Raw genomic sequence first — 26,631 nt, 5'->3', positions numbered from 1 at the left:
CCGTATTATTTTGCCGGTTGAGGTAAATGGATAAATTCTGCATAGATGATAATGGAACAGTGCCACCCAGTGTCTACATTGTAATAAAACAAAGTTGTTCTGGCGGGTGGTGCCAGTCAGACATTCTATCTGCTAGGAGCCCTCTACAGAGCTGGCACAGTGTAATTACATTGTCAGGGAAATGTAATGGGGGCATGGTGGGCCGTGTGCAGCAGAAGGATTGCCCATACATCACGTGTGTGTTCATATGTGCTTTCTTGTGTTATATAGTTTCAGCCTTTTACGCCGAATGTTACAACAAGAGGATTCAGTTTAATGCCCACATCTGGACGAAATCGAAATTCTTGGGAATGTCTATTGGGGTGCATAATATCGGGCAAGGTAGGAAATAAAGACTGTTACACTTCTATAATGTAGCACGGAAATAATGTGTCTAGAATGAAGATTTATTACAGGGATGTCCATACTGCTTACAAAGGTTTCCTGCACATTACATAGTAGTATGCATATAATAGCATAGCTACAATGCAGCATGTCATTGTTATGTTACTTAGGAGTCTGCACAAGACCTGATGAAGTCCTCCTTGTATCCCTACAGGTTGTGTAACTTGTTTGGACTACGATGAACACTACATTCTAACTTTCCCCAACGGCTATGGCAGGTGAGTTAAAGTTACTTACAGCAGGGGTTCCCAAACACTGGGGCAGATGTATTAACCTGGAGAAGGCATAAAGAAGTGATAAGTGCAAGGTGATAAACGCACCAGCCAGTCAGCACCAATATGTAAATTAACAGGAATTGATTGGCTGGTGTGTTTATCACCTTGCACTTATCACTGGTTTATCATTTCCTTATGCCATCTCCAGGTTAATACATCTGCCTCTCTGGCCTGAAGGCACCCTAACAATCCAGGTTTTAAAGAAATCCATGCTTGAGCACAGGTATCATAATTAGTATCTCAGTCAATTTGATTTAAGCACCTGTTTTCTAGTATGGATATCCTTAGAACCTGGACTATTGGGTTGCCATGAGGAATGTTTGTAAACCACCGGCTTGGGGTATGTAGTTGCTGTAACACCGCTGCACAGCTGAAACTAGTGTTATCTTTACTAGGGAAATATCTTACTGTAGGTGAATGAGATGTGTGCGTCCCATGGCTGTAGATAGCCTTCCAGTATGCTACCAGCTTAGAGGATGACTATAACGCAAATTATGATGGCAGCAGCATGAAGCTGGTTATATAATGGAATGAACATATTCTTCATGTGTTATAAAGGGGGTTGTTAGGCAGTAATTAGCTGTGTGACTGAGGCTGCATAATGTTAATCCCAAACTAAATACAGATGGGTCCACCTTTATCTTGACAATTTTGCTGCGCCTAGGCACACCATGGTTTATTTACATAAACCCTTCATCTATTCATCAGGTGCAATACAATACAGAGAAGAATACATCAGGGGATTAAGTTATTACAGCAGGGGATTAAGTTTGATTGACCTGGCTCCGTTAATCCTATTAAAGACCAAGATAAACGTGGACCCATCTGTACATTTAGCAACTGCCTTTAATAGTGCCTAGCTTATACTGTCAGGCTGGTGACCTCTCTCTCTCTGTGCAGGTCTATACTGACAGTACCGTGGGTGGAGTTGGGAGGAGAATGCAACATTAATTGTTCCAAAACCGGCTACAGCGCAACCATTACGTTCCATACCAAACCTTTCTATGGCGGCAAGAAGCACAGAATCACAGCAGAAATCTAGTGAGTTTGGGAAGCGTTGTCTGACAGTCCTCAGTACTGCAACGTGTATAGCTTGTACATTGTTATGGTATGTGTCTGGGCTCATGCACACAGGCTCCATTGTGCTCTGTTATTGATGTGCTGCATTATTGCATTACCCCATCTCCCTGTCGGGCTTTGCCAATTTGACCCATTTATTCCTAGGTAAATAGCTTTAGTATTTGTTACACGGTGCACACATGAGCCTTACACACTGTAATGGGCATAGGGGATGATTCACACCTGATTGCTGCTGTGTGTTTTCACCGCAATGCGCACGCGCGTCTGCCAACAACAACGGGCATCGTCGGTCAGCAACAGGATGATGTGAAAATTTAATTTGCACGGGCGTTCACAAGGTGATTGACAGGAAGAGGCCATTTGTGGGTGGTAACTGACCGTTTACTGGGAGTGTCCGGAAAAACGCAGGCGTGTCAAAGTGTTTTCAGAGATGGTGTCTGACGTCAGCTCCGGCCCCATCAGCCTGTTCTCATCACACTGTAGGAGTAAGTCCTGGGCTGCGCACACACTGGATTTCTTTTTCATCCACTAGGGGTCACTGGAGTACTCTTGGGATATGGACAGTTTCCGCAGGAACAAGGCACTGAATATTCAAATTTAGAACTCTCCTCCCCTCCATATCCCAGAGTACCCCAGTGTTTTTTCTGTGCTCCTCGTAGCAACAAGACTGGTGTGGAGTTCTCCACACTACTTTTGAATATTTTTATTTTTAATTTTTTCTTCTTCTCACTTTTACTTTTTGTACAAACAGCACATCCCTTCCCAGTTTCTGTAAAAACGTGGGTCCGGGATAGTGCCACTGCACGGAGCAGCGCATGGCGTGTCGGTCCTCACAAAGAGCACCCTCACAGCCACACGCAGCTCACTCACTGACTGCTGCTACAGCTGGACGGAGCTTGCAGATAGAAGCCCCGTCACAGCCATCGCTCCTGGAGTCAGGTATGCTGGGGGTACGGAGCGGTCAGCACACGCTGCCGCCCCGCTGTGTGGGGACAATGTTTACAGAAGCTGCGCCCGTACCCGCCTCTCCTAACTGGCCGCCCCGGTAACCGCTCCGATCAGCGCTGCGCTCCTCCGCCGCTCACACCCGCCGCTCTCACCTGCCAGGCGCCGCTCACGCTCCCCGACTCCCTGCACCCGATCGCGGGTACCCGCTCCCCGGTAACTCCCGCTCAGACAGCGGTACACGGGCCACGGGGGAGGGAGCAGAAGGGGGGGGGAGGATACACATTAGCGGAGGGCTACAAAAGGGTGACATTAATGAACCAGGCTGTTAAGCCTATATTAACGGGTTTGCTGCACTTGTTAAATATACCCTGCGCTGTGAGGCATGGTGGCCATTTTAACCATGCTTCCTGTCTTCCTGTTGTGATTCCAGAACGTTCCTGTCCTACATCTCTACTCCACCGGATGGCGCAGGGGTGTTAGTGGGAATTTGGGATCAGATTTCATATAGTACTGGCCACGTGTACTGCACTTGGCCAGATATATATATATATATATATATATATATATATATATATATATATATATATATATATATATATAGAGACGCCTTAGTACTATTTTACAGAGTCATGCAAGTTGTCCGTCTTTGTATATTGTGTTGTCTGTCTGCATAATGAGTAAGGCACCAGCAAAACAAAAAAAAGTAGTTCCCCTGCCATGTCTGTAAGAGTGTGTTACCGGATGGATCTACCACATGTACAGTATGTTTTGTGGTTTCAGCTACGAATACGATTTCTGCTCCGGTTTCAAAGCCAGTTTCATCCCCGGACCCTCCATGGGCTATGCTAGCAGATGTCATGGCTGGATTGCAATCAGAATTGGCTGCCGCTCAACAGGAGCAGGAAGCGGCAAGATCTGAGTCTAGGGTGAGACCACTAGGACTACCGGAGGGGTCTCAGCCTTGCCAAAAGTCCAAGTCCATTTTGGGTAGTAGGGATAAATTTAATTTGTCTTATGATTTACCAGTTTCTGATATGTTGCATTCTGACGATTCTATGCCAGACCTCAGTGCGCAAGATGACGGTGAGGAGGGCGAAGTAGACCAGCAGTCAGATAGTGAAGATTTTGACAGCCCAGGCATTGATAATCTCATCAGAGCGGTGCGTCAGTCTCTGAAGTTTACAGAAACTGAGGAGCCTCTGACAAATGATGAAGTCGTTCCGATGCGTTTTCCTGTTTCGGAATCTCTTAATAAGATGTTACTGGAAACACGAAAGAATCCGGATAAACGGTTTTCTATACCTCACAGATTTAAGTCTAGTTACCCGTTTCCAGAGTCTGTGACAGCTACATGGGAGAATCCGCCATTGGTGGGTTCGTCTGTGTCTAAACTTACAAAGAAATTAACCATACCAGTCCCAACGGCTACTACGCTTAAAGACCCTTCAGACCGTAAAATAGCAGCTATGCTGAAATACATGTATATAGCAGCAGGAGTGTTGCTTAGACCTGGGTTGGTTGGCATTTGGGTAACTAAGGCGCTCATGGTATGGATAACAGAACTCAAGTCTGCTCTACATGACGATCACCTTATACTTCTCGCTGATCAAATCTGGGAAGCTGCTGATTATCTATGTACAGTTTCTACTGACGTCTGTCCGCTCACTTCTCGCCTTTCATCGTCGCTAGTTACAGCACGACGAGCACTCTGGCTGCGCTCTTGGCAAGCGGAGACGGAGGTCAAACGAGGTATAAAGGCATTACCTTACGGTGGCGAGAAATTGTTTGGTCCTGAATTGGACAAATGGATTGCTGAGGCCATGGGAGGTAAGTCTGTTTTCTTACCATTGCCTCCAACGGTACCTAGACGGAAATACTCGGGCCCGGCGTTCAAATCCTTTCGGCCTCAGTCCTTTCGAGGCCGTGGTAGAGGACCAGCCACGCCCGGTAGACTAGGTCGGGGGCGTGGTTTCCAACAAACCAACGCCAGTCGTCAAGACGCTAAGGTCACCGACAAGCCAGTGGCATGACTGACTCCCAGCCCATCTTGGATCTCCAATTGTGGGAGCACGCCTTCAGACGTTCCATTTGGCGTGGTTCCAGACGTCCACAGATGGGTGGATCTGCAATTTAGTGTTAAAAGGTTACAAAATAGTGTTTGACTGTCTCCCGCCACTGCGGTTTTTCAAGACAGGACTGCCTGTGTCGGACGACAAAAGGGCGGTTCTGCAAATTGCCATTCAGTCTCTGCTGGAGTCAGCAGTTTTGATTCCGGTCCCTGTACATCAACAAGGGCAGGGTTATTATTCCAGTCTGTTTGTGGTACCAAAGCCGGATGGCTCGGTCAGGCCAATATTGAACTTGAAGGACCTCAATCAGTACGTCACTTACTACAGATTCAAGATGGAATCTCTGCGGTCGGTAATTGCAGGTTTAGAGCCACAGGAATTCATGATTGCGCTGGATCTCAAAGATGCGTATTTACACATTCCGATTTGGCCACCTCATCAGCGGTTCTTGCGGTTTGCGATACGGCAGAACTATTACCAGTTTCAGGCTCTACCGTTTGGCCTCTCGTCAGCGCCTCGGGTATTCACCAAAGTGATGTCTGTGATGATAGCTCATCTCCGATCCCTGGGAGTGATAATAGTTCCGTACTTGGACGATCTGCTCATCAAAGCTCCGTCTCAACAGATGCTCCTCCAACATGCGTTGCTAACATATGATGTACTAGTTCAGCACGGTTGGATTGTCAACTTCAAGAAATCACATCTGATTCCGTCTCAACGACTGCAATTCCTAGGTATGATTCTCGATACGGTAAATCAAAGAATTTACCTACCAGAACAGAAAGTACAGATCATTCGTCATCTGGTTCAATTGGTGCTCAAGCCACGCACAGTCTCGGTACATTTGTGCATTCGCCTCTTAGGCACAATGGTGGCGGCTTTCGAAGCGCTTCAGTTCGTAAGATTTCACTCACGTCCTTTTCAACTGGATGTGCTCGCACAGTGGTCGGGCTCGCATCTGCAGATTCACCACAGGGTGAGGTTGTCGCCACGGGCCAGAGTCTCTCTACTCTGGTGGCTCAAAGTACACAATCTAACCGCTGGGAAACGGTTCGGCGCCTGGAATTGGATAATTCTAACGACGGACGCGAGTCTCAGAGGTTGGGGAGCTGTAGTTCAAAATTGTCAGCTCCAGGGTCTCTGGGCGGATCACAAAATATTGCTATCTATAAATGTCCTGGAACTCTGGGCAATTTACAATGCGCTGCGACAAGCAGTGCACATACTGCGGTCTCAGCCTGTCCAGGTGCAGTCAGACAATGCGACGGCGGTCGCATACATCAACAAACAAGGAGGAACAAGAAGCCGCATGGCAATGCGGGAAGTAGCTTGGATCCTCAATTGGGCCGAGCATCACCAAGTGATATTGTCGGCTGTGTTCATTCCGGGAGTGGACAACTGGGAGGCGGATTATCTCAGCCGTCGAGATTTTCATCCAGGAGAATGGGCATTAAATCCAGAAGTGTTTCACATGTTGGTCCAAAGGTGGGGTTGCCCTCAAGTGGACCTGATGGCATCTCGCCACAATCACCAAACGCCCCAGTATGTGTCCAGAACGCGAGATCCAAAGGCAGTGGCGGTGGATGCTCTCTCAATCGCGTGGCCGTACAGCCTCGTGTACCTGTTTCCACCGTTTCCGCTGCTCCCTCTGTTGCTAAAACGGATCAAAAGAGAGTCCGCCACAGTCATACTAGTGGCACCTCATTGGCCTCGGAGAGCTTGGTTCTCGGATCTCCGCAGCCTACTCGCAGACGATCCTTGGCCGCTCCCACTACGTCCGGACCTGTTACAACAGGGTCCGTTCCTTTACCCCGATTTAGCGCGGCTGCGTTTGACGGGGTGGCTGTTGAGACCGCCCTCTTAAGACGAGAGGGCATTCCAGAATCGGTTATACCAACCATGTTACGTGCTAGGAAGCCAGTTACGGTGGCTCATTATTACAGAATTTGGCGTGCCTATATCGGTTGGTGTGAAGATCGGAAGTTTCCGACATCTTTCAAGTTATCCCAGACGGGGTTAGATGGAGGTCTGCGTTTATCTACACTTAAGGTGCAGGTATCTGCTTTGTCAATTTACTTTCAAAGACGATTGGCTCTATTGCCGTCTGTACACACTTTTCTACAAGGTGTCCTCAGAGTACAGCCTCCATTCATTCCACCTACAGCACCATGGGACTTAAATCTGGTTTTAGATTTCTTACAGTCTTCATATTTTGAACCCTTACAACAAGTTGATATTCAGTTTCTCACTTGGGAAACCATTTTTCTACTAACCTTAGCTTCGGCAAGGCGTGTTTCAGATTTGGGTGCCTTGTCATGCAAGCCACCGTATTTGGTGTTTCATGATGACAGAGCGGAACTTCGGACGAATCCCGCTTTCCTACCAAAGGTAGTGTCATCTTTTCACATCAATCAACCAATAGTAGTTCCTGTGTTGACAGGAAATTCTGGAACCTTGGATGTGGTACGCGCTTTACACGTTTATGTATCCCGAACGTCTACAGTTCGTTAGACGGATACGTTGTTTGTTCTCTATGATGCTGCCAAGATGGGTTGGCCAGCTTCTAAGCAGACCTTATCCAGATGGATTAAACTGACCATACGTCGGGCTTACCTTCATGCTAGGTTACAGCCGCCTACATCAGTAACAGCTCATTCCACACGTTCGGTGGGAACTTCGCGGGCGGCTGGTCGTGGGGCTTCTACGACGCAGCTTTGCCGTGCGGCTACATGGTCATCAGTGCACACGTTTGTGCGCTTTTACAAGTTTGATACGTTTGCGGCATCAGCATCTAGCTTTGGCCGCCTAGTGTTACAAGTGCCAAACTGCTCTCCCGCCCACGGGAGAAGCTTTGGTACGTCCCAAGAGTACTCCAGTGACCCCTAGTGGATGAAAAAGAAAATAGGATTTTGGTACTTACCAGGTAAATCCTTTTCTTTGAATCCATAGGGGAAACTGGACGCCCACCCAGAGCAGTTTTACCTGGTTTGTGGTAAGTTCAGGGGATCTTATGGTAACACACTCTCACCGACTGGTTCACGTTTCAAGTTCTATCGGTTATAGTGCCAACTGTTTAGTTGTCAGTCACGTTATGTGTCAACTTTATTGTTGTCCGTTCTGTTATATGTAATTCTCCATTGTCAACCTCTCTATCGCTCCTGTTCGGCTCAGTAAAAAACACTAAGGTACTCTGGGATATGGAGGGGAGGAGAGTTCTAAATTTGAATATTCAGTGCCCTGTTCCTGCGGAAACCGTCCATATCCCAAGAGTACTCCAGTGCCCCCTATGGATTCAAAGAAAAGGATTTACCTGGTAAGTACCAAAATCCTATTTTTTGCAGCTCGGCGTACACATTGGATCGCACACTTGCACGGCGAATATACACTCCCCTTGGGCGTCGCCTATTTAAAAGCAGGACAGCAAAGTTAGCAGCCCAGCGATCAGGTCTGAATCACCCCCCTTAGATCAGTACCTGGTTGTATCTGGGATTGTCCTTGCTCTGTGCGCTATGCTATGGGCTAGCTTCCATTTGTTCTCCAATGAGGTGTGTGCGCTGCCTTGTTATATACATCCCTCCTGCCCACTAGGGTGTTATAGAGAGAGCCTCATTTATTCCTGTAGTGTATTATGACCTGGACATGTTTGCATTATGTTCTCAGTCAGTAATTTCCTATTTTATTCCTTTTATACAGCTCTCCTAACGACAAGAAGTCTTTGTGTTCAGTGGAAGGAGAGTGGAACGGTGTAATGTATGCAAAATATGCAAACGGGGTAATGGAACTTATTTACTGCAGAATCATAATGGACCTATATAATATCTCCTTGTTTAATGCAATGCAGCCACCTGCATTTCTCTAATGCATGTCAGCTGAGTTTGTTATGTATGATGTGTGTTCAGTCTGTGTGTTTATGTATGTGCCTGAGACAAAGCAGGAGCTTACCCAGTGTACGTGGGTGTGATTCTGTGCCCCTTCCCACCGAGGATACAGTATGGTTTTATTTTGTTGACCAACTAGATGCAGTGAAAGTGTTCATTATAGCACAATGTAACTAAATGCACATTATAATGCAGATGTGTGTTTCTCATAGTGACCCCTCGTTTTACATCTGTTCTTCTGCATTACAATATGTTATGTTATTCATTTTACCAGTAATGGGTACGTAGCCTGACTGGCGTGTTTGCGGCCACAATGACATGCAGATGACCTCTAGTGTTAGGATAGAACCTGTGCTTCATATATATTGTAGTCTGGTTATTTAGGGGTGGTATTTCGTTTGCCAGCTGTTGGGATTTCGGCGCACAGTATACCGGCGCTGGGAGCCCGGCCGCCGGCATACCATACTACACCCGTTATTTAGATGTGTAGTATCATTTGGTGTTACCAATATTGTGATGACATAAGGTGCCCATACATCAGGGGAGAATCTGGGCGATTCCATGTTCACCCGATGCCTCTGTCTTGCCGATTCCAACCATAAAATGATCAGGAGCCAGGGATTTTTAACATACTGGAATTTCCCAATTCCCTGAAGGATCACTGATCATCGATGTCCGCCGATGGTCGGAATTGGGCCTTAGATGTGTGGCTGGTTTATCATAAACCTACCTGCCATGGTGACCACTTTTGTTATGTAGGAAACTTACAACAGATGATACATGTCACATAGCTACAACTGATTTAATGAGCCATTTGCATTTGTAACAGCCATGCGGACTTACACGTGTGTGGGTAAGGGGTATATTCAATTGAAGTCGAAAGCTGCCGTCTGTCGAAAAGACGGCAGTTATTGACTTTTTAGGTCAGAAGGGGTTACGACCTATTCAATCAAACCCCAAATTTTTCGAAAAGTCGAGGAATTCGACTTGTCGAAAAGCACGTGGATCGGCGGAATAGCTGCCGATCCACGTGCTTGTGTCGAAAACGGTTTTGGCCCCCTTTTAGACCATCTCACTTCGACTTAAAAAAAAAAGTCGAAGTGAGATGGGGACAGCAGCGCCAGAGACTGGAGAGCCGAGGCGGTGATGGGCAGAGGCGGGGACTGGGTGAGCAGCGCTGGAGGATGTCACAGCCGCCGCTCACGGCAGCGTCCACCCGGCTCCAGCAAGCGAGACCTCGCTTGCTGGAGCCGGGTGGACGCTGCTGTGAGCGGTGGCTGTGATGGAGGGACTGGAGAGGCAGAGAAAGACTGGGGGGGGAGAAGGGGGAGAGCCGCGGGCAGACGGGGGAGAGCAGTGCTACAGCAGCGGCTAGCTGTAGCGCAGCCCTCCCCCGTCTCCCCCCCGCCCGCATCTCAATTCGACTTTTTTAAAAGTCGAATTGAGATGTAATTTGAATAGACCAGGTCTAATCCATTCCGACAAATGAATCTCGGAATGGATCCGACTTCAATTGAATATACCCCTTAGTCTGTGAGACAAGCATATGCTACTGGCAGGATCAACCTCGCCCTCCCCTTCATCCTTGCGCTCTCCCACTCTCGCTCTTACAGGGGTGATCTGGTGAGGCGGAGCCATGCATATTGACTTCATGTTTTATGCAAACAGTATGCAGTACCTTACACACCTGTCATTCTTTTCTTTTTTTTTTTTCTTCTTCTTCTTCTTCTTAGAAATATATTTTTTTAATAGAGAAAACGCACACTCCACACACAGACCTGTTCGCTATGGTGGGAGCAGGAGCACAGGCTATATCATTGGCTGGGAATGTTTGTTCTGAAGCAGTGGTACATACAGATGTGTCCTCATACATCCAGCCTCAATACGCCATGCACTGCGAGATGTCTGGTGTGAGTGAGCCCAGCAGTTCCCAGGCAACTCTGCTAACGTCTGGCATCTTTTTTTTTTTTTTTGGCCAAAAATGCGTCTTATTCGCATCACTATGCGAATAAGACGCACAAGCAGACTCTGCTTATTAAAATGATATGCGACATGCCAATAATCTGTGTGCGACCGCAGCTGTATCTGCATACGATATGTTATGTTACAGAGTTTGCTATGAACACTTTAATGTAGTGATGTCGATGAGACACATTTTTGAGGGAAAATGCACAAAAGAAGTGTGGTGTTAGTAAACCAACTCACGACTAGATGGGCTGTTTAATGTGACTGCAGCAATGATGTAGTAGAACACATCTGTATCATGGCATGTTCTTTTTTTATACAAGTTGCTGAAACCCAACTCCTTATCCCCAAACCTCTGCAAGGACCAAGATGTATGCTGTCAGCCATTGACCAGGGCTACACAAGCGCAGTGGGGATTAATAGCAGGAGCAATTCAGTCTGTGATCTGATGTCCTGGGACATGTTGATAAGCACTGTTCTGTGTGGCTGTTCATATGTTACATTGTTTGTCTTTATGCGCCTTTTACTTATTTGTTTATTTCTACTTTCACTCAGGAGAATGCAGTTTTTATAGATACCAAGAAAATGCCTACTGTAAAGAAGAAGGTTCGGAAATTGGAAGATCAGATGGATTTTGAATCTAGAATGTACGTTTCCCTGTGGCGTCCTCACATGGTATCTCTCCGAGACGTAATGCTTTCTGACGGGTGGGCAGGAGGACAGAAATATCAGGATTTTGGTACTTACCGATAAATCCCTTTCTCCGATTCCACAGGGGCCACTGGAGTGCAGATACAATGGGGATATAGTAGGCAGTAACTGGGAGCTGACACTTTAAATTTATAATCATGTGACTAGCTCCTCCCCTACTATGTCCCCCCTCCAAGCCATTCTTAGTTAAAACTGTGCCCGAGGAGAGCTGGAAAAGACCAACGTTAAAGTAGAGGAGGTTCGCTAAGCCAACTAAACAGGTTAACACCAAGGAAACCTGGAAACATAGTGATAGGGTAATAGGAACAAAACGCACAGTCACACAGTGACATGCAACCCGATAAGTGTAGAAGGAGGAAACAGCGCTGGGTGGGCGTCCAGTGGCCCCTGTTGAATCGGAGAAAGGGATTTATCGGTAAGTACCAAAATTCTGATTTCTCCTTCATCCACTAGGGGCCATTGTAGTGCAGATACAATGGGGACGTCCCAGAGCTCCCAAGACGGGAGGGAGAGCGCTGAGAGTCCTGCAAAACCGCTCGGCCAACCTGTTACACAGAGGCCACAAAAATGTCAAATCCGTAAAACATGATAAACGTATGATGTCCCGACTAAGCGGCATCGCAACATAAAGCATTCACTGAAACCCCGTGGGCGGCCGCCCCTGAAGGTCCCCCAGAGCGCGTGGAGTGCGCCGAAATGGAAAACGGAGGCCCTCGAGCAACCGCCAAATAAGACTGATGGCCAGTCGTATCCACCGGTCCAACGACCGTTGGGACCCCGGATAATCAGGACGGGAACATCGTACAAAACAAAGACGAAAGCAAGTTGCCGAACAGCCGAAGACCTCTGTACATAGTGTCGGAGAGTCCTGACAACATCCAAAGGTCACGAATCCGGTGAAACCGCAGAGAGGGCCGGAAACACAAGTGTCAGATTTATATGAAAAGCGGACATCACCCCAGGAAGAAACGACAGCTGAGTATGAAGCCCAGCCGTAACTCAATTCGAAAGGGAGATTGTCTGTAAAGAACTCCCTGCAAGAAAGCCTGAACTTCCGGCCGCCAGGCTAATTACCTTTGGTAGAAAACCAAAAAAGAGTAGAGACCTGAAACTCAGGTCAACTGAGTCGAAGCGCAGCCGAACAAACCAACCGGAGAAACCAAAGAAGGCGGTGAAATCAAAAACCGAAGGGAAAAACCCTCGGCATCCACACCAGGCCACAAAAAGTTTCCAAAAGTGGCAAAAGAGAGACGAAGTAACGGACTTCCGAAATTGGGGCACAGTAGGTATAACCGAACTAGGGAACTCCTTCCTTCTGAGAAGGTCTCGTGAACGGCCGCCCCGTTAAATGAAACCTGTGGAAGACTAAACAAAGAAAAGGACCCTGTTGAAGTAGACATACCCGCAGAGGTAGGGGCCAAGGCTCCTCTACTGACAACAGGTGCAGGGTGGATTTCAAAGTCTTGCGCGGCCAAACCGGAGTATCGGGAGGACTAGCGCACATCCTCCCTTTATGCGTTGCAGAAAGTGAGGTAGTAACAAAAAAAGGAGGAAGGATAGACTAACCAGAAGCTCCAAGGAGCCGTGAGGGCATCCTCGGCTACTGCCGCCAGAGCTCACGTCCAAGAGTAGTAAAAGGGCAGTTGAAGAGTCAGTCGGATTGCCATGAGGTCGATCCGAGTTCTCCGCCAACAGCCGATCAGCTGACAAAACTCCGGGTAATGTCCACTCACCCGGGTGCTTGACCTGGAATGAATATTGTTGTCCTCTGCTCAGAGGAGGCTGCAGGTGACCTCTCTCAGCGCCGCACTTGGCTGAAGAGAGAGAAAGGAACTAGTCCAGAGGAAGGAAAAATCCTCTGACGGACCGGATTGAGAACCATCTCTAAGAACAGAAAACAGTACGAGGAGCATAAAAGGAACCCGTGTCGAATCAGAAGATCCTGGATCCTCCGGATATTCAGAAGCAACCTAATCCGCAGAGTAAGTTTTCAGCAGTAGATTATCCAGTTAGGGAACAAACGTCACTCCCTGCCTTTGAAGTAGGGCCATCCTGTGACCTTCAAGAACACGGTGGGAGCGGAAGAGGGACCGAACGGAAAGGTCTGAAAGTGGAAATGAATATCCTGTACTACGAATCGAGGTAAAGCCAGATGAGGAAACCCAATGGAACCAGTAAACAGGCATCCCTGATGACTAAGGACGCCTAAACCCTCTTTGCTCTGAACTAGCAATCACAGACCGAAGGGATTCTTGGCTCAGAAAAGGCCCGGCCGGGCCATCTGGCTTCGGCACGGAAAAAAATAAAAAATAAATAAAGGCCTGAGAAATTGCCCCGATTCCAATGATGTGATGAAACAGGGATCAGCACCCTTGCAGTTAGAAGCATCTGGAATGCCGCCTGCAGCACGACTGTCGTCGGAAGCCGGCAGACCCGTGGTGAGGTACCACTGAGGCGGTTGGACTCCAAAATCGCATATGTAACCGCCCATGATGAGAAAACTAACCCAAGCATACCAAGGCCTCCCAGAAAAACCACAGATATGCGCCCACCCTGGGATCTCCCAGGTGGGAGGGAGGTCTGACCTGCGGTGGGTGTGTTGGAGGACCTACAATCAGACTGGTCTGAGGATGCTGAACCTCTGCCTCGGCCTCTTACTTTGAGATCCCTTGGTGACGGAGGTACCGTCCCTGTCATGTACTCGAAACCTGGAAAAGATACGGAAAGATCTAAAGGAAAAACCGGTATAGGTCCGTCTTGGAGCTGGAGCAGCAGTAGGGGAAAGAAAAGTGGACTTACCCAATGGCCTGAGAAATCCAGGCCGGAAGATCCTTCCCGACCAGGCCCGTAATGAACCACACCACTGCTGCCCCTTAGGATTCAATATCCGCCTGTTACTATCGCAGCCCTATAGGTCGTCTGGTTAAGACAGCACAAGCGGAGTTCAGGCTCCGAGTATACAGACTTCCTTGGAGATCTCAAAAGAACATAAAGCAGAATCGTAACTCTAAACTGCCCAAGGAATCAGTTGATCCTGATGTAAACCGCGTAACCCAGAGGATAATTGTTTTACAACCTACCTGCTCCGGACAAGGTAGAACCTCTGCTGCCGCATATTTCTCTCAGAAGGCTCCCTTCGCAAGGTAGCCTAGGAACCGGCAGCTTCGTGGACCTGCGATACACCGAGGGGTATACCCTTGGAGAGGTCCAATATCGTTTCCTGCTATCTGCGTGGAAAGGACAGGAAAACAAACATTGTTTGATACCTGAAATTGTGTATTCAGATGTCTCCAGTCCGCCGACCGGAGCACATCCAGCTCATCCGAAACTGGACAAGTCGCTGTCGTCTCTTCATTGGTACCGAACCCAGAGGAACGTGAAGCGCTCCTTTACCTGCATCATTTGACGAACTGCTGTACAATGCGCCTCGTATCCTGTACATCTCTCGTCTCCCCCAAGAGAGGCCTCTCATCCGCAGTGTAACATGGAGGTTATCAAGCTTCATTTAGAAACCTGGAGAGGAGAAATGACGGACGGGGTCTCTGGTTAATAGTGACCTTACCTGTATAAGCTGAGTTGTTCAAACAGAAGCGTGCTGCAGCTGCGTTGAGGGCTAAGCAGATTGTTCCACCACACAATCCGCACATAACGGGGAATTCTCTGAGTTACATTTAGGTAAATGAAAAGAGAAAAAGGAGGGTTAAAGAAGCGCAGCCTATGTAATCTCCGCACTATAAAGTGCAGTGACAGGCACGTCTCCCTTTTCTGTGTTCAGATGCCTCTATTAGCGTACTGAGCCACCGCAGCAATTTGTCCGATGTCACACACATTCCTAAAATTACAAACGGCATTCGTACCAAGGGAAACAAAGGAATAATAAAGGGAAGGCAATACCCGCCCTGTATGTAGTGTACTGCTAAATTAGTAAGAACAGATGCAATACCTGTTTCTCGGAAGCTCTGCTGGTTGCGGATAATTGCAGTCCATAGTGGGGTGGACCTTTGGAGTTACAGACGGTATTGGGACGAGAACCCAGGTCTGTACCTGGAACTTCCTGGTATTATAATAAACAGAGGTGAAAGTTTTATGTTCCACCTTATATGTACCGTATATATCACGGCCGGAGAGCGGAGGACTGACATAGCGGAGGCTGTGAGCAAGCAACGGCCGGGGAGCGGAGGGAGCTGAGCCTGCTTTGCAGAGCGGCCTTAAGCTCCGCTCCTCGTATCTGTGCCCATCTGAACCCCAGACGCTCCAGCACTAACCTAGCTGGGGCGCCATGCAGGCAATGCATGATCTGTGTGAGGGGGGAGTGCCGAAGACCAGAGCGGGCAGTGGGCAGCAGGGGGGAGGGTAGGGGGGGGGGGGGGGGGGGGGGGAGAGCCACAGGCTCTCTGTGTCTTGCAAGGAAACTGATGGGGAGCGGTGATGTGAGCCACTGGAGATCAGAGATGAGTCAGAGTCTCTGGCGGCTGTCTCATTTAGAGTAAAGTAATGTTTCTACTCACCGCTGCTGCTGCTGTTTGATGGAGTGGCCCCGACACAAGCCGCACGCAGCGGTGTCCGACCACTTATACTCTGCTGCCAGGATCTTCTGCCGACGGAGTGGCCCCGACACGTGCCGCACGCAGCGGTGTCCGGCCACTTATACTCACCGCTGCCGTGCTGCCAGGATCTTCTGCCGACGGAGCGGCCCCGACAAGCGCCGCACGCAGCGTTGTCCGGCCAGTCTCCGGAGAGCTCAGTGTCTTCTTCAGCCGGGGCCCATCCCGAGCCGCACGCAGCTGCAATGGTACCCCGCTGGCAGCTCCCGCGGTGCAGACTGGCAGTGGCAGAGCTGCCAGTCTGTGAGTGTAAGAAAGAAAGAAAAAAAAAGAAAAAGAAAAGAAAAATTCTTCAGAGAAGGCCCAAGTGAGCAGCTTCCTTGGGCACTAAAATAAGACTGGCTTGGAGGGGGGGACATAGTAGGGGAGGAGCTAGTCACATGGTTATAAATTTAAAGTGCCAGTTCCCAGTTACTGCCTACTATATCCCCATTGTATCTGCACTCCAGTGGCCCCTAGTGGATGAAGGAGAAAGATGTTAAACTGAATAAAATTACCATTAGGACAGAACATGCTGACCTTGCTGGTTGCTTTTGTGATTCCCTCAGTAGTGTTGCCTCACATTAGCACTGTTATACGGTGGGGGGCCTCTGCTGTGTTATACTGACACACTTGTGGCATATCCATAGCACTGTTATGCAGTGGTGGCCCTCTGCTGTGTTATACTGACATACTTGTGGCATATCCATAGCACTGTTATGCGGTGGTGGCCCCTGCTGTGTTATACTGACATACTTGTGGCATATCCATAGCACTGTTATGCGGTGGTGGCCTCTGCTGTGTTATACTGACATACTTGTGGCATATCCATAGCACTGTTATGCGGTGGTGGCCTCTGCTGTGTTATACTGTCACACTTGTAGCATATCCATAGCACTGTTATGCAGTGGTGGCCCCTGCTGTGTTATACTGACATACTTGTGGCATATCCATAGCACTGTTATGCGGTGGTGGCCCCTGCTGTGTTATACTGTCACACTTGTGGCATATCCATAGCACTGTTATGCAGTGGTGGCCTCTGCTGTGTTATACTGTCACACTTGTAGCATATCCATAGCACTGTTATGCGGTGGTGGCCCCTGCTGTGTTATACTGACATACTTGTAGCATATCCATAGCACTGTTATGCGGTGGTGGCCCCTGCTGTGTTATACTGACATACTTGTGGCAAACAAGCTGTTTTGCTGCTTTTAATACCGTTGCCGTTTTAAATTTCTGGGTTGCAAAGAAGCAGCGGCTTTTGCAAGTACATTTTCCAGCAGGCCCCTTATCTGCAATGAGGAGGTTTGGAGATCTCTTGTGATCTATAGAACAGTAGTGGTCAGAGTGTGAGTCTTGACTTCATTGCAAACAAGGCCACTTCCAAGCAAAAAGGAAATGAGGTGACCACACAGAACTGAAAGGGGGAATGCATTAACACTACATCCGGTATCTCCGTGTCGTATTACAGTGTAAAGTACTGTATGTATCATTCATTTTGTGTTTGGATCAGTATTTCTCCCCTTAATGGGCAACTCATGTAGACTTGGTTCTGGGACCTGTAACGGGTGACAGAATCCCCTCATCTCATTTACATATATATTTAAACCTTTTAACCAGGTTGTGGAAAGATGTAACATTAAACTTGAAGATCAGAGACATTGATGCTGCTACAGAAGCAAAGCACAGCCTGGAAGAGAGGCAGCGAGCTGAGGCGAGAGAACGCAAAGAGAAAGAGCTACAATGGGAGACCAGGGTGAGTGCACTCCTTTCACTAGTGATGGGAAGGTGTCATAGTTCTTGTCATGTCCACTAGATGGTAGTGTAGAGCATAGGACGGACCTTTCAGCACCTGATCTGTCAGTACCGCTTGCTGCCACAAACCCATTTCCACTTGTGCTGTATTGTACAGAATGTATAATATGGTTTAGGGTTAAGTTATCCTGTCGGTTACTTAGGACCAGACCCAATTTTGCTGAGGTGGTGGTGGCCACATTGAGCTTTCCGAAATCAGAAGGGGGAAAAAATAGGATTTTGGTACTTACCAGGTAAATCCTTTTCTTTGAATCCATAGGGGGCACTGGAGTACTCTTGGGATATGGACGGCCTCCATAGGAACAGGGCACTGAATATTTAAATTTAGAACACTCCACCCCTCCATATCCCAGAGTACATCAGTGTTTTTTACTGAGCCGAACAGGAGCTATAGAGAGGTTGACAATGGAGTATTACATATAACATAACGGACAACAATGAAGTTGACACATAACGTTACTGACAACTAAACAGTTGACCAGCACTTGATAATTTGAACCAGTCTGTGAGAGTGTGTTACCATAAGATCCCCTGAACTTACCACAAACCAGGTAAAACTGCTCTGGGTGGGCGTCCAGTGCCCACTATGGATTCAAAGAAAAGGATTTACCTGGTAAGTAACAAAATCCTATTTTCTTTTTCATCCACTAGGGGTCACTGGAGTACTCTTGGGACGTACCAAAGCTTCCCCCGTGGGCAGGAGAGCTGTTTGGCACCTGTAACACTAGGCGGCCAAAGCTAGATGCTGATTCCGCAAACGTATCAAACTTGTAAAAGCGCACAAACGTGTGCACTGAAGACCATGTAGCTGCACGGCAAAGCTGCGTCGTAGAAGCTCCGCGACCAGCTGCCCATGAAGTTCCCACAGAACGTGTGGAATGAGCTGTTACTGATGTAGGCGGCTGTAACCTAGCATGAAGGTAAGCCTGACGTATGGTCAGTTTAATCCATCTGGATAAGGTCTGCTTAGACGCTGGCCAACCCATCTTGGCAGCATCATAGTGAACAAACAACGTATCCGTCTTACGAACTGTAGACGTTCAGGATACATAAACGCGTAAAGCGCGTACCGCATCCAGAGTTCCAGAATGTGCTGTTAACACAGGAACTACTATTGGTTGATTGATGTGAAAAGATGACACTACCTTTGGTAAGAAAGCGGGATTCGTCCGAAGTTCCGCTCTGTCATCATGAAACACCAAATACGGTGGCTTGCATGACAAGGCACCCAAATCTGAAACACGCCTTGCCGAAGCTAAGGCTAGAAGAAAAATTGTTTTCCAAGTGAGAAACTTTATATCCACTTGCTGTAAGGGTTCAAAATATGAAGACTGTAAGAAATCTAAAACCAGATTCAAGTCCCATGGCGCTGTAGGTGGAATGAATGGAGGCTGTACTCTGAGGACACCTTGCAGAAAAGTGTGTACCGACGGCAGTAGAGCCAATCGTCTTTGAAAATAAATTGACAACGCTGATACCTGCACCTTTAGTGTAGATAAATGCAGTCCTCCATCTAACACCGTCTGTAGAAATAACAAAAGACGGGATAACTTGAAAGCTGATGTCGGAAACTTCCGAGCTTCACACCAACCTATATAGGCACGCCAAATTCTGTAATAATGAGCTGCCATACCTGGCTTCCTAGCACGTAACATGGTTGGTATAACCGATTCCGGAATGCCTTCTCTTCTCAAGAGGGCGGTCTCAACAGCCACCCCGTCAAACGCAGCCGCGCTAAATCGGGGTAAAGGAACGGACCCTGTTGTAACAAGTCCGGACGTAGAGGGAGCGGCCAAGGATCGTCTGCGAGTAGTCCGTGTAGATCCGAGAACCAAGCTCTTCGAGGCCAATGAGGAGCCACTAGTATGACTGTGACGGACTCTCTTTTGATCCGTTTTAGCACCAGAGGGAGCAGTGGAAACAGATACACTAGGCTGTACGGCCACGCGATTGTGAGAGCATCCACCGCCACTGCCTTTGGATCTCTCGTTCTGGACACATACTGGAGCGTTTGGTGATTGTGGCGAGACGCCATCAGGTCCACCTGAGGGTAACCCCACCGCTGAACCAACATGTGAAACACCTCTGGATTTAATGCCCATTCTCCTGGATGAAAATCCCGACGGCTGAGATAATCCGCCTCCCAGTTGTCCACTCCCGGAATGAACACTGCCGACAATATCACCTAATGGTATTCTGCCCAATTGAGGATTCGAGCTACTTCCCGCATTGCCATGCGGCTTCTCGTTCCTCCTTGTTTGTTGATGTATGCGACTGCCGTTGCGTTGTCTGACTGCACTTGGACAGTCTGAGAGCGAAGCATGTGTACTGCTTGTCGTAGTGCATTGTAAATTGCGCGGAGTTCCAGGACATTTATAGACAGCAATCTTTCGTGATCCGCCCAGAGACCCTGGAGTTTACAATTTTGAACTACAGCTCCTCAACCTCTGAGACTCGCGTCCGTCGTTAGAATTATCCAATTCCAGCCGCCGAACAGTTTCCCTGCGGTTAAATTGTGTTCCTTGAGCCACCAGAGTAGAGACACCCTTGCCCTTGGCGACAACCTCACCCTGTGGTGAATCTGCAGATGCGAGCCCGACCACTGTGCGAGCACATCCAGTTGAAATGGACGTGAGTGAAATCTTCCGAACTGAAGCGCTTCGAAAGCCGCCACCATTGTTCCTAAGAGGCGAATGCACAAATGTACCGAGACTGTGCGTGGCTTGAGCACTAATTGTACCAGATGGCGAATAATCTGTACTTTCTGTTGTGGTAGGTAAATTCTTTGATTGACCGTATCGAAAATCATACCTAGGAATTAAAGGCGTTGAGACGGAATTAGATGTGATTTCTTGAAGTTGACAATCCAACCGTGGTGAACCAGTACATTGTACGTTAGCAACGCATGTTAGAGAAGCATCTGTTGAGACGGGGCTTTGATGAGCAGATCGTCTAAATACGGAACTATTGTCACTCCCAGGGATCTGAGATGAGCTATCATCACAGACATCACTTTGGTGAATACCCGAGGCGCTGACGAAAGGCCAAACGGTAGAGCCTGAAACTGGTAATGGTTCTGGCGTTTTGCAAACCACAAGAATCTCTGATGAGGCTGCCAAATCGGAATGTGTAAGTACGCATCCTTGAGATCTAGCGCAATCATGAATTCCTTTGGCTCTAAACCCGCAATCACTGAGCGCAGAGATTCCATCTTGAATCTGTAGTAAGTTACGTACCGATTGAGACCCTTTAAGTTCAATATTGGCCTGACTGAGCCATCCGGCTTCGGTACCACAAACAGACTGGAATAATAACCCTGACCCTGTTGGTGTACAGGGACCGGAATCAAAAATGCTGAATCCAGTAGGGACTGAATGGCAATTTGCAGAACCGCCCTCTTGTCGTCCGACAGAGGCTAGCCTGTCTTGAAAAACCGCAGTGGCGGAAGACAGTCGAACTCTATTTTGTAAGTTCTTAACACTAAATTGCGGATCACCCATCCGCGGATGTCTGGAACCACGCCAAATGGAACGTCTGAAGGCGTGCTCCCACAATCGGAGAACCGAGATGGGCTGGTAGCCCGTCATGCCACTGGCTTGTCGGTGACCTTAGCGTCCTGACGACTTGTGTTGGTTTGTTGGAAACCACGTCCACGACCCCGTCTACCAGGTGTGGCTGTTCCTCTGCCACGTCCGCGAAAGGACTGAGGTCTAAAGGATTTGAACGCAGGTCCAGAGTACCTCCGTCTTGGTACCGGTGGAGGCAATGGTAAGAAAACCGACTTTCCTCCCGTGGCCTCAGAAATCCATGTGTCCAATTCAGGACCAAACAACTTCTTGCCACCGTAAGGTAACGCCTCTATACCTCTTGACCTCTGCCTCCGCTTGCCAAGAACGCAGCCAGAGTGCTCGTCGTGCCGTAACTAGCGACGATGAAAGGCAAGAAGTGAGCTGACAGACGTCAGTAGAAGCTGTACAGAGATACTCCGCAGCCTCACACATTTGATCAGCAAGAAGTATAAGGTGTTCGTCATGGAGGGCAGACTTGAGTTCTGTTATCCATACTATGAGCGCCTTAGTGACCCAGATACCAACCAAGCCAGGTCTCAGCAGCCCTCCTGCTGCTACATACATGGACTTTAGCATAGTTTCTATTTTGCGATCTGAAGGGTCTTTAAGCGTAGTAGCAGCTGGCACTGGTATGGTTAATTTCTTTGTAAGCTTCGACACTGACGAATCAACTATTGGTGGATTCTCCCATGTACATGTCACAGAGTCTGGAAACGGGTAACTAGACTTAAATCTGCGAGGTATAGAAAACCGTTTATCTGGAGTCTGTCGTGTTTCTACTAACATCTTATTAAGAGACTCCGAAACAGGAAAACACATTGGAGTTCTCTGTCGTTTAGTAAATACGACCGGATCATTTGTCAGAGGCTCCTCAGTTTCTGTAAACTTCAGAGACTGACGCACCGCTCTGATGAGATTATCAATGCCTGAGCTGTTAAAATCCTCACTATCTGACTCCACTTCGCCCTCCTCACCCTCATCTTGTGCTGTGAGGTCTGGCATGGAATCGTCAGAATGCAACATAGCAGAAACTGGTAAATCATAAGACATATGAAATTTATCCCGTCTACCCAAAATGGATTTGGACCTTTCGCAAGGCGGAGACGCCTCCGGTAGTTCTGGCGGTCTCACCCTAGACTCAGATCTTGCCGCATCCCGCTCTTGTCGAGCGGCGGTCAATTCTGATTGCAACCCAGCCAGTACATTGGCTAGCATTTCCCATGGAGGGTCCGGGGAGGAAATTGGCTTTAAAACCAGACCAGAGCAGAAATTGTATTCGGAACCGAATCCACAAAACATACTGTACATGTGGTAGATCCATCCGGTAACACACTGCTACAGACTTTACAGTGATGCTTTTTAATTTTTGCTGGTGCCTTACTCATTATGGAGACAGACAATACAATACACAAAAAAAAAAAAGAACACTTGCAAGACTCGGTAAAATAGTACGAATGTGTCTCTCTCTCTCTCTCTCTCTCTCTCTCTCTCTCTCTCTCTCTCTCTCTCTCTCTCTCTCTCTCTCTCTCTCTCTCTCTCTCTCTCTCTCTCTCTCTCTCTCTCTCTCTCTCTCTCTATATATATATATATATATATATATATATATATATATATATATATATATATATATATAATTATAGCTAGTAGCCAAGTGCAGTACACGTGGCCAGTACTATGACACGTGATCCCAAATTTCCACTAACACCCCTGCGCCTCCGGTGGAGTAGAGATGTAGTACTGGAACGTTCTGGAATCACAACAGGAAGACACAGGAAGCATGGGTAAAATGGCTGCCATGCTTAAAATCTTAGTCACAGTACAGGTTACAAGCTTATAAACTGATATATAACTCTGTATGAAAATCCTGTGTAATCATCCCTGCAGCCTAGCATACTGCTGTTGCTGCAGTTTATCCCCCCTCGTGCCGCTGATTGTACCCTCTGCTTGCAGCCTGTAATCTCCCTCCCCCCCCCCCCCCCCCCCGTATGCTCCGTTGCGGATGCAGTATGCGGGGCGGGCAGCGTGTGGGGCCGCCAGCGGGAGCCGGGTAGCAGGACGCGCTGGAAACAGACAGCGGGGAGCGCGTCCTGAAGCGCTCTGAGCAGCGGCGGCGGCCGGAGCAGCGGCGGCGGGCGGACTGTAGAGGGATCCCAGCACCATCAGCGTTAAAGAAAACCTTGTCCCCACACAGCTACCAACTTACCTTGACTCCTGCTCCTGTGGTGAGGCTCCGACGGGGCTTCTCTGTAATCGCCGGCCAGCCTGTCTGCAGGATGTCTGTATGGCTGTGAGGGTGCTCATTTATTGAGGACCGACATGCCACAGCTGCTAGTAGCAGCTTGCACTATCCCTGACCCTGCCTTTTGGAAGGGGGAAAGGGATGTGTATGAAAAATAAAAATTATTAACTTAAAAAAATCAAAAAATATTCAAAATAATTGTGGACTAAGCCACAGACCTTGTTGCTACTTGAGTACAGAAAAAACACTGAGGTACTCTGGGATATGGAGGGGTGGAGTGTTCTAAATTTTTATATTCAGTGCCCTGTTCCTATGGAGGCCGTCCATATCCCAAGAGTACTCCAGTGACCCCTAGTGGATGAAAAAGAAAATGGGATATTAGTGCAACCACTCTAATAGAGCCCTATGCAGAGGCATGTTCTCTGTTCTTGTCCTAGTGTAGTTACCAAGGGAAAGTGTCACGTTATTGAGGGGAATGGCAGGGGCACTGTGGGCAAACATGTGGTGCCCAAATTGCAGAGAAACCCCTACACAGACGCCCATACACAGCGTCGGCTGTGATCACCCAGGCCACTTGTTCTATGCAATCCCTTCCAAACACAAAAGCCATTCTGTACGGATGTTACCTAGGCCTAAAACACGTTCCATTTCTTGTTCTAGCAGTATGTTATGCGTGTGTGCAGGGTGATATGGCCCAGGGCGAGATTTATAAAAGTATGGAGAGTGATAAAGTACCAACCGATCACCTGTCATTGTTTCAAACACAGGACTAATTACTAAGCTTTGGAGAGTGATAAAGTACCAGCCAACCAGCTCCTGTCATTTGTCAAACACAGCCACACTGCCTGTAACGTGGCACTTAGGAGCCGATTGTCTAGTACTCTGTGTGTGGGGGTGGGATGTACTAAGCATTGGAGTGATGAAGTGGAGAGAGATAAAATACCAGCCAGTCTGCTCCTAATTGCCTTGTTTCAGACTGTTTGAAAAATGACAGGAGCCGATTGGTTGGTAGTTTATCACTTACGAAGGCTTAGTACATCTGCCCCTTTATCTCTCTCCAAGACAACAGACCCCTATGCCTATAAAATGATTTAGGAGCTTTTTGGTTTATCTCCCCCCAGTCTGTCCAGGAGCTGAATGTGGGTTCTCCTGTTGCTCATGCAGCTGTCTCTGTTCTCTGCTGCCCCATTACCAGAGCTGGTGTCATACAACTGGTCTGCTTTAATTCGGACCTTTCATGATCCACGTTTTCTCCAAGAACATGTGACCCTGTAAAACAGTAATATTTCCCATTCTATAACGGAAGCAGCCGAGGTGTTTTTATACTACTTATTCTAGGTTACAATAGTGCTACCGAGTACTGATTTGTGTCTTCTTCTCTTAGCTGTTCCATGAAGACGGGGAGTGCTGGGTGTATGATGAACCCTTGCTGAAACGCCAGCCTTCCCCCCGGCACTAAGTGACTTACAGAACAATTGTAGCAGAACCTTTTCTTGGAATTAAACAAGTATCATCTGAAGCCCGGAAAGATCTTCTCATATTTCCAGATGATCCGCTTCTCCCTGTGGTGCTGAGAGCTTACACTGCAGCGGTTCCTTACTCAGGGATACTGGACTTCTACGGAGTGACAGTTCAAGCAGGACGCAGTGACCTGACCGCATCGTCTACATATTCCACCTTTGATGTTCTGAAGGTCCTGTACTTCCCCTGTCCAAGTATACATGCTGTCTGCCTACAGTGGGGGGAGGAGCTGTTTCGTGAGCTGACCAATGCAATGGAAAATGCAGATGATCAATTTTCTTGGGGAGACATGAGGCCCTTGGTGCAATGTGTGGCATCCCTAGGACCTAGTGACGTTAGTATTGGGCTCTTCTTTCAGTGGTAACCCTAGGATGTAGCAAAAAGGACTTTATGCCTCCCTGTTGTCATGGTCAGAGGTATCCCTAGGACGAGTGGCATCAGCGAGGAATGAGGCCCGCTGTGCCGCCAGAAGCATCTCTAGGAACTTGTGCACTAACGAGAGCTACATTGGCGCAGCCCACACAATGTCGCCTCCCCCAGTGTAGGCACCGGGTATACCTTAATGTAAAGAATGAGCTCGGGTAACTATGTAAAACGCATTGTCTCCTCTAATTACAGGACGTAATTGCTATTCTGTATCACAATATCTTTTCAATATCTCTTGTATATACAATATGAATCTGGCATTTTAATAGATACAGAACATTTAATTCTGAAAATTGTACCACTTTACTTTCGCTGCATTCTACTCCCCCCAATAAGACCTTCCACGTGTAAAACTGCCTCTCCCATCATTTATATATAGTATTTTTTTTCTCTCCCCAAAACTGGTCTTGCCTTTGTATTTATTTATTTCATAATAAAATGTTAGAGCAAATTATTTTATTAGATCTGCATTTATGATTTGCAATTAAACTCTAATCTCCAGAAAAGCATTGTATGTATAGTCTCTTCACATACTGACATACAAAGGCCATGTTACAGCTGCATGGTACAGTCCAATGGGGGGCACCCGCCGTTATAGGGTATCCAGTTGATAGATAGACAGTGTCTAGTTAGACAGTCAATAGATAGACACCATATGTTAGGCTCAAAAAGTCGACATAAAAAAGGTCGACATGAAAATGGTCGACATGAAAAGATAGACAAATGTGTTGGTTTTTTATTTACCATGTTTTTGGACTATTTCATACCTTCTCTATCCATGTCGGCATAGAGTTGGTTATAAACCTTGTGGCGCGCGTATGCCTTTTTACAATTGGGGGTCCCAGATAACAAAACTATCCACACAAACTACAAAAAACATGGTGTCGACCATTTTCATGTCGACCGTTTGACCGTGTCGACCTAATGTCTGTCTAACATATGGTGTCTATCTATTGACTGTCTAACTAGACACTATCTTTTATACCGGAACCCCGTTATAGCTAGTGTTCGGTTTTTTAGCATGCGATGATGCTATTGTGTCCTCCCTACTCCCAAAATATCAGACCCGCAGGCGTTCTCCCTGCCGCCGGTCACACGTACTCAACCC

General features: G+C 47.7%; 1 protein-coding gene across 4 annotated transcripts in view; it reads left to right on the top strand.

The window, feature by feature from the left end:
• Positions 1-26,029, top strand: part of OSBPL9 (oxysterol binding protein like 9) — a 274,510-nt gene extending 248,481 nt beyond the window's left edge. For all 4 annotated transcript variants that reach the window (XM_063939546.1, XM_063939545.1, XM_063939548.1 and 1 more), the window contains 7 exons: positions 271-381; positions 599-662; positions 1,620-1,760; positions 8,510-8,588; positions 11,215-11,306; positions 17,574-17,709; positions 24,961-26,029. In XM_063939546.1, the coding sequence (XP_063795616.1) occupies positions 271-381; positions 599-662; positions 1,620-1,760; positions 8,510-8,588; positions 11,215-11,306; positions 17,574-17,709; positions 24,961-25,035 (698 nt within the window). In that variant the 3' untranslated portion in view covers positions 25,036-26,029. The remainder of the gene's footprint in view (positions 1-270; positions 382-598; positions 663-1,619; positions 1,761-8,509; positions 8,589-11,214; positions 11,307-17,573; positions 17,710-24,960) is intronic.
• Positions 26,030-26,631: the final 602 nt, after the last annotated feature.

The sequence above is a fragment of the Pseudophryne corroboree genome, chromosome 9 (assembly GCF_028390025.1).
Source record: "Pseudophryne corroboree isolate aPseCor3 chromosome 9, aPseCor3.hap2, whole genome shotgun sequence".
NCBI classification, from domain to species: domain Eukaryota; kingdom Metazoa; phylum Chordata; class Amphibia; order Anura; family Myobatrachidae; genus Pseudophryne; species Pseudophryne corroboree.
Note: the sequence above shows the minus strand (reverse complement) of the source record. Positions and strands in the feature narration are given on the sequence as shown.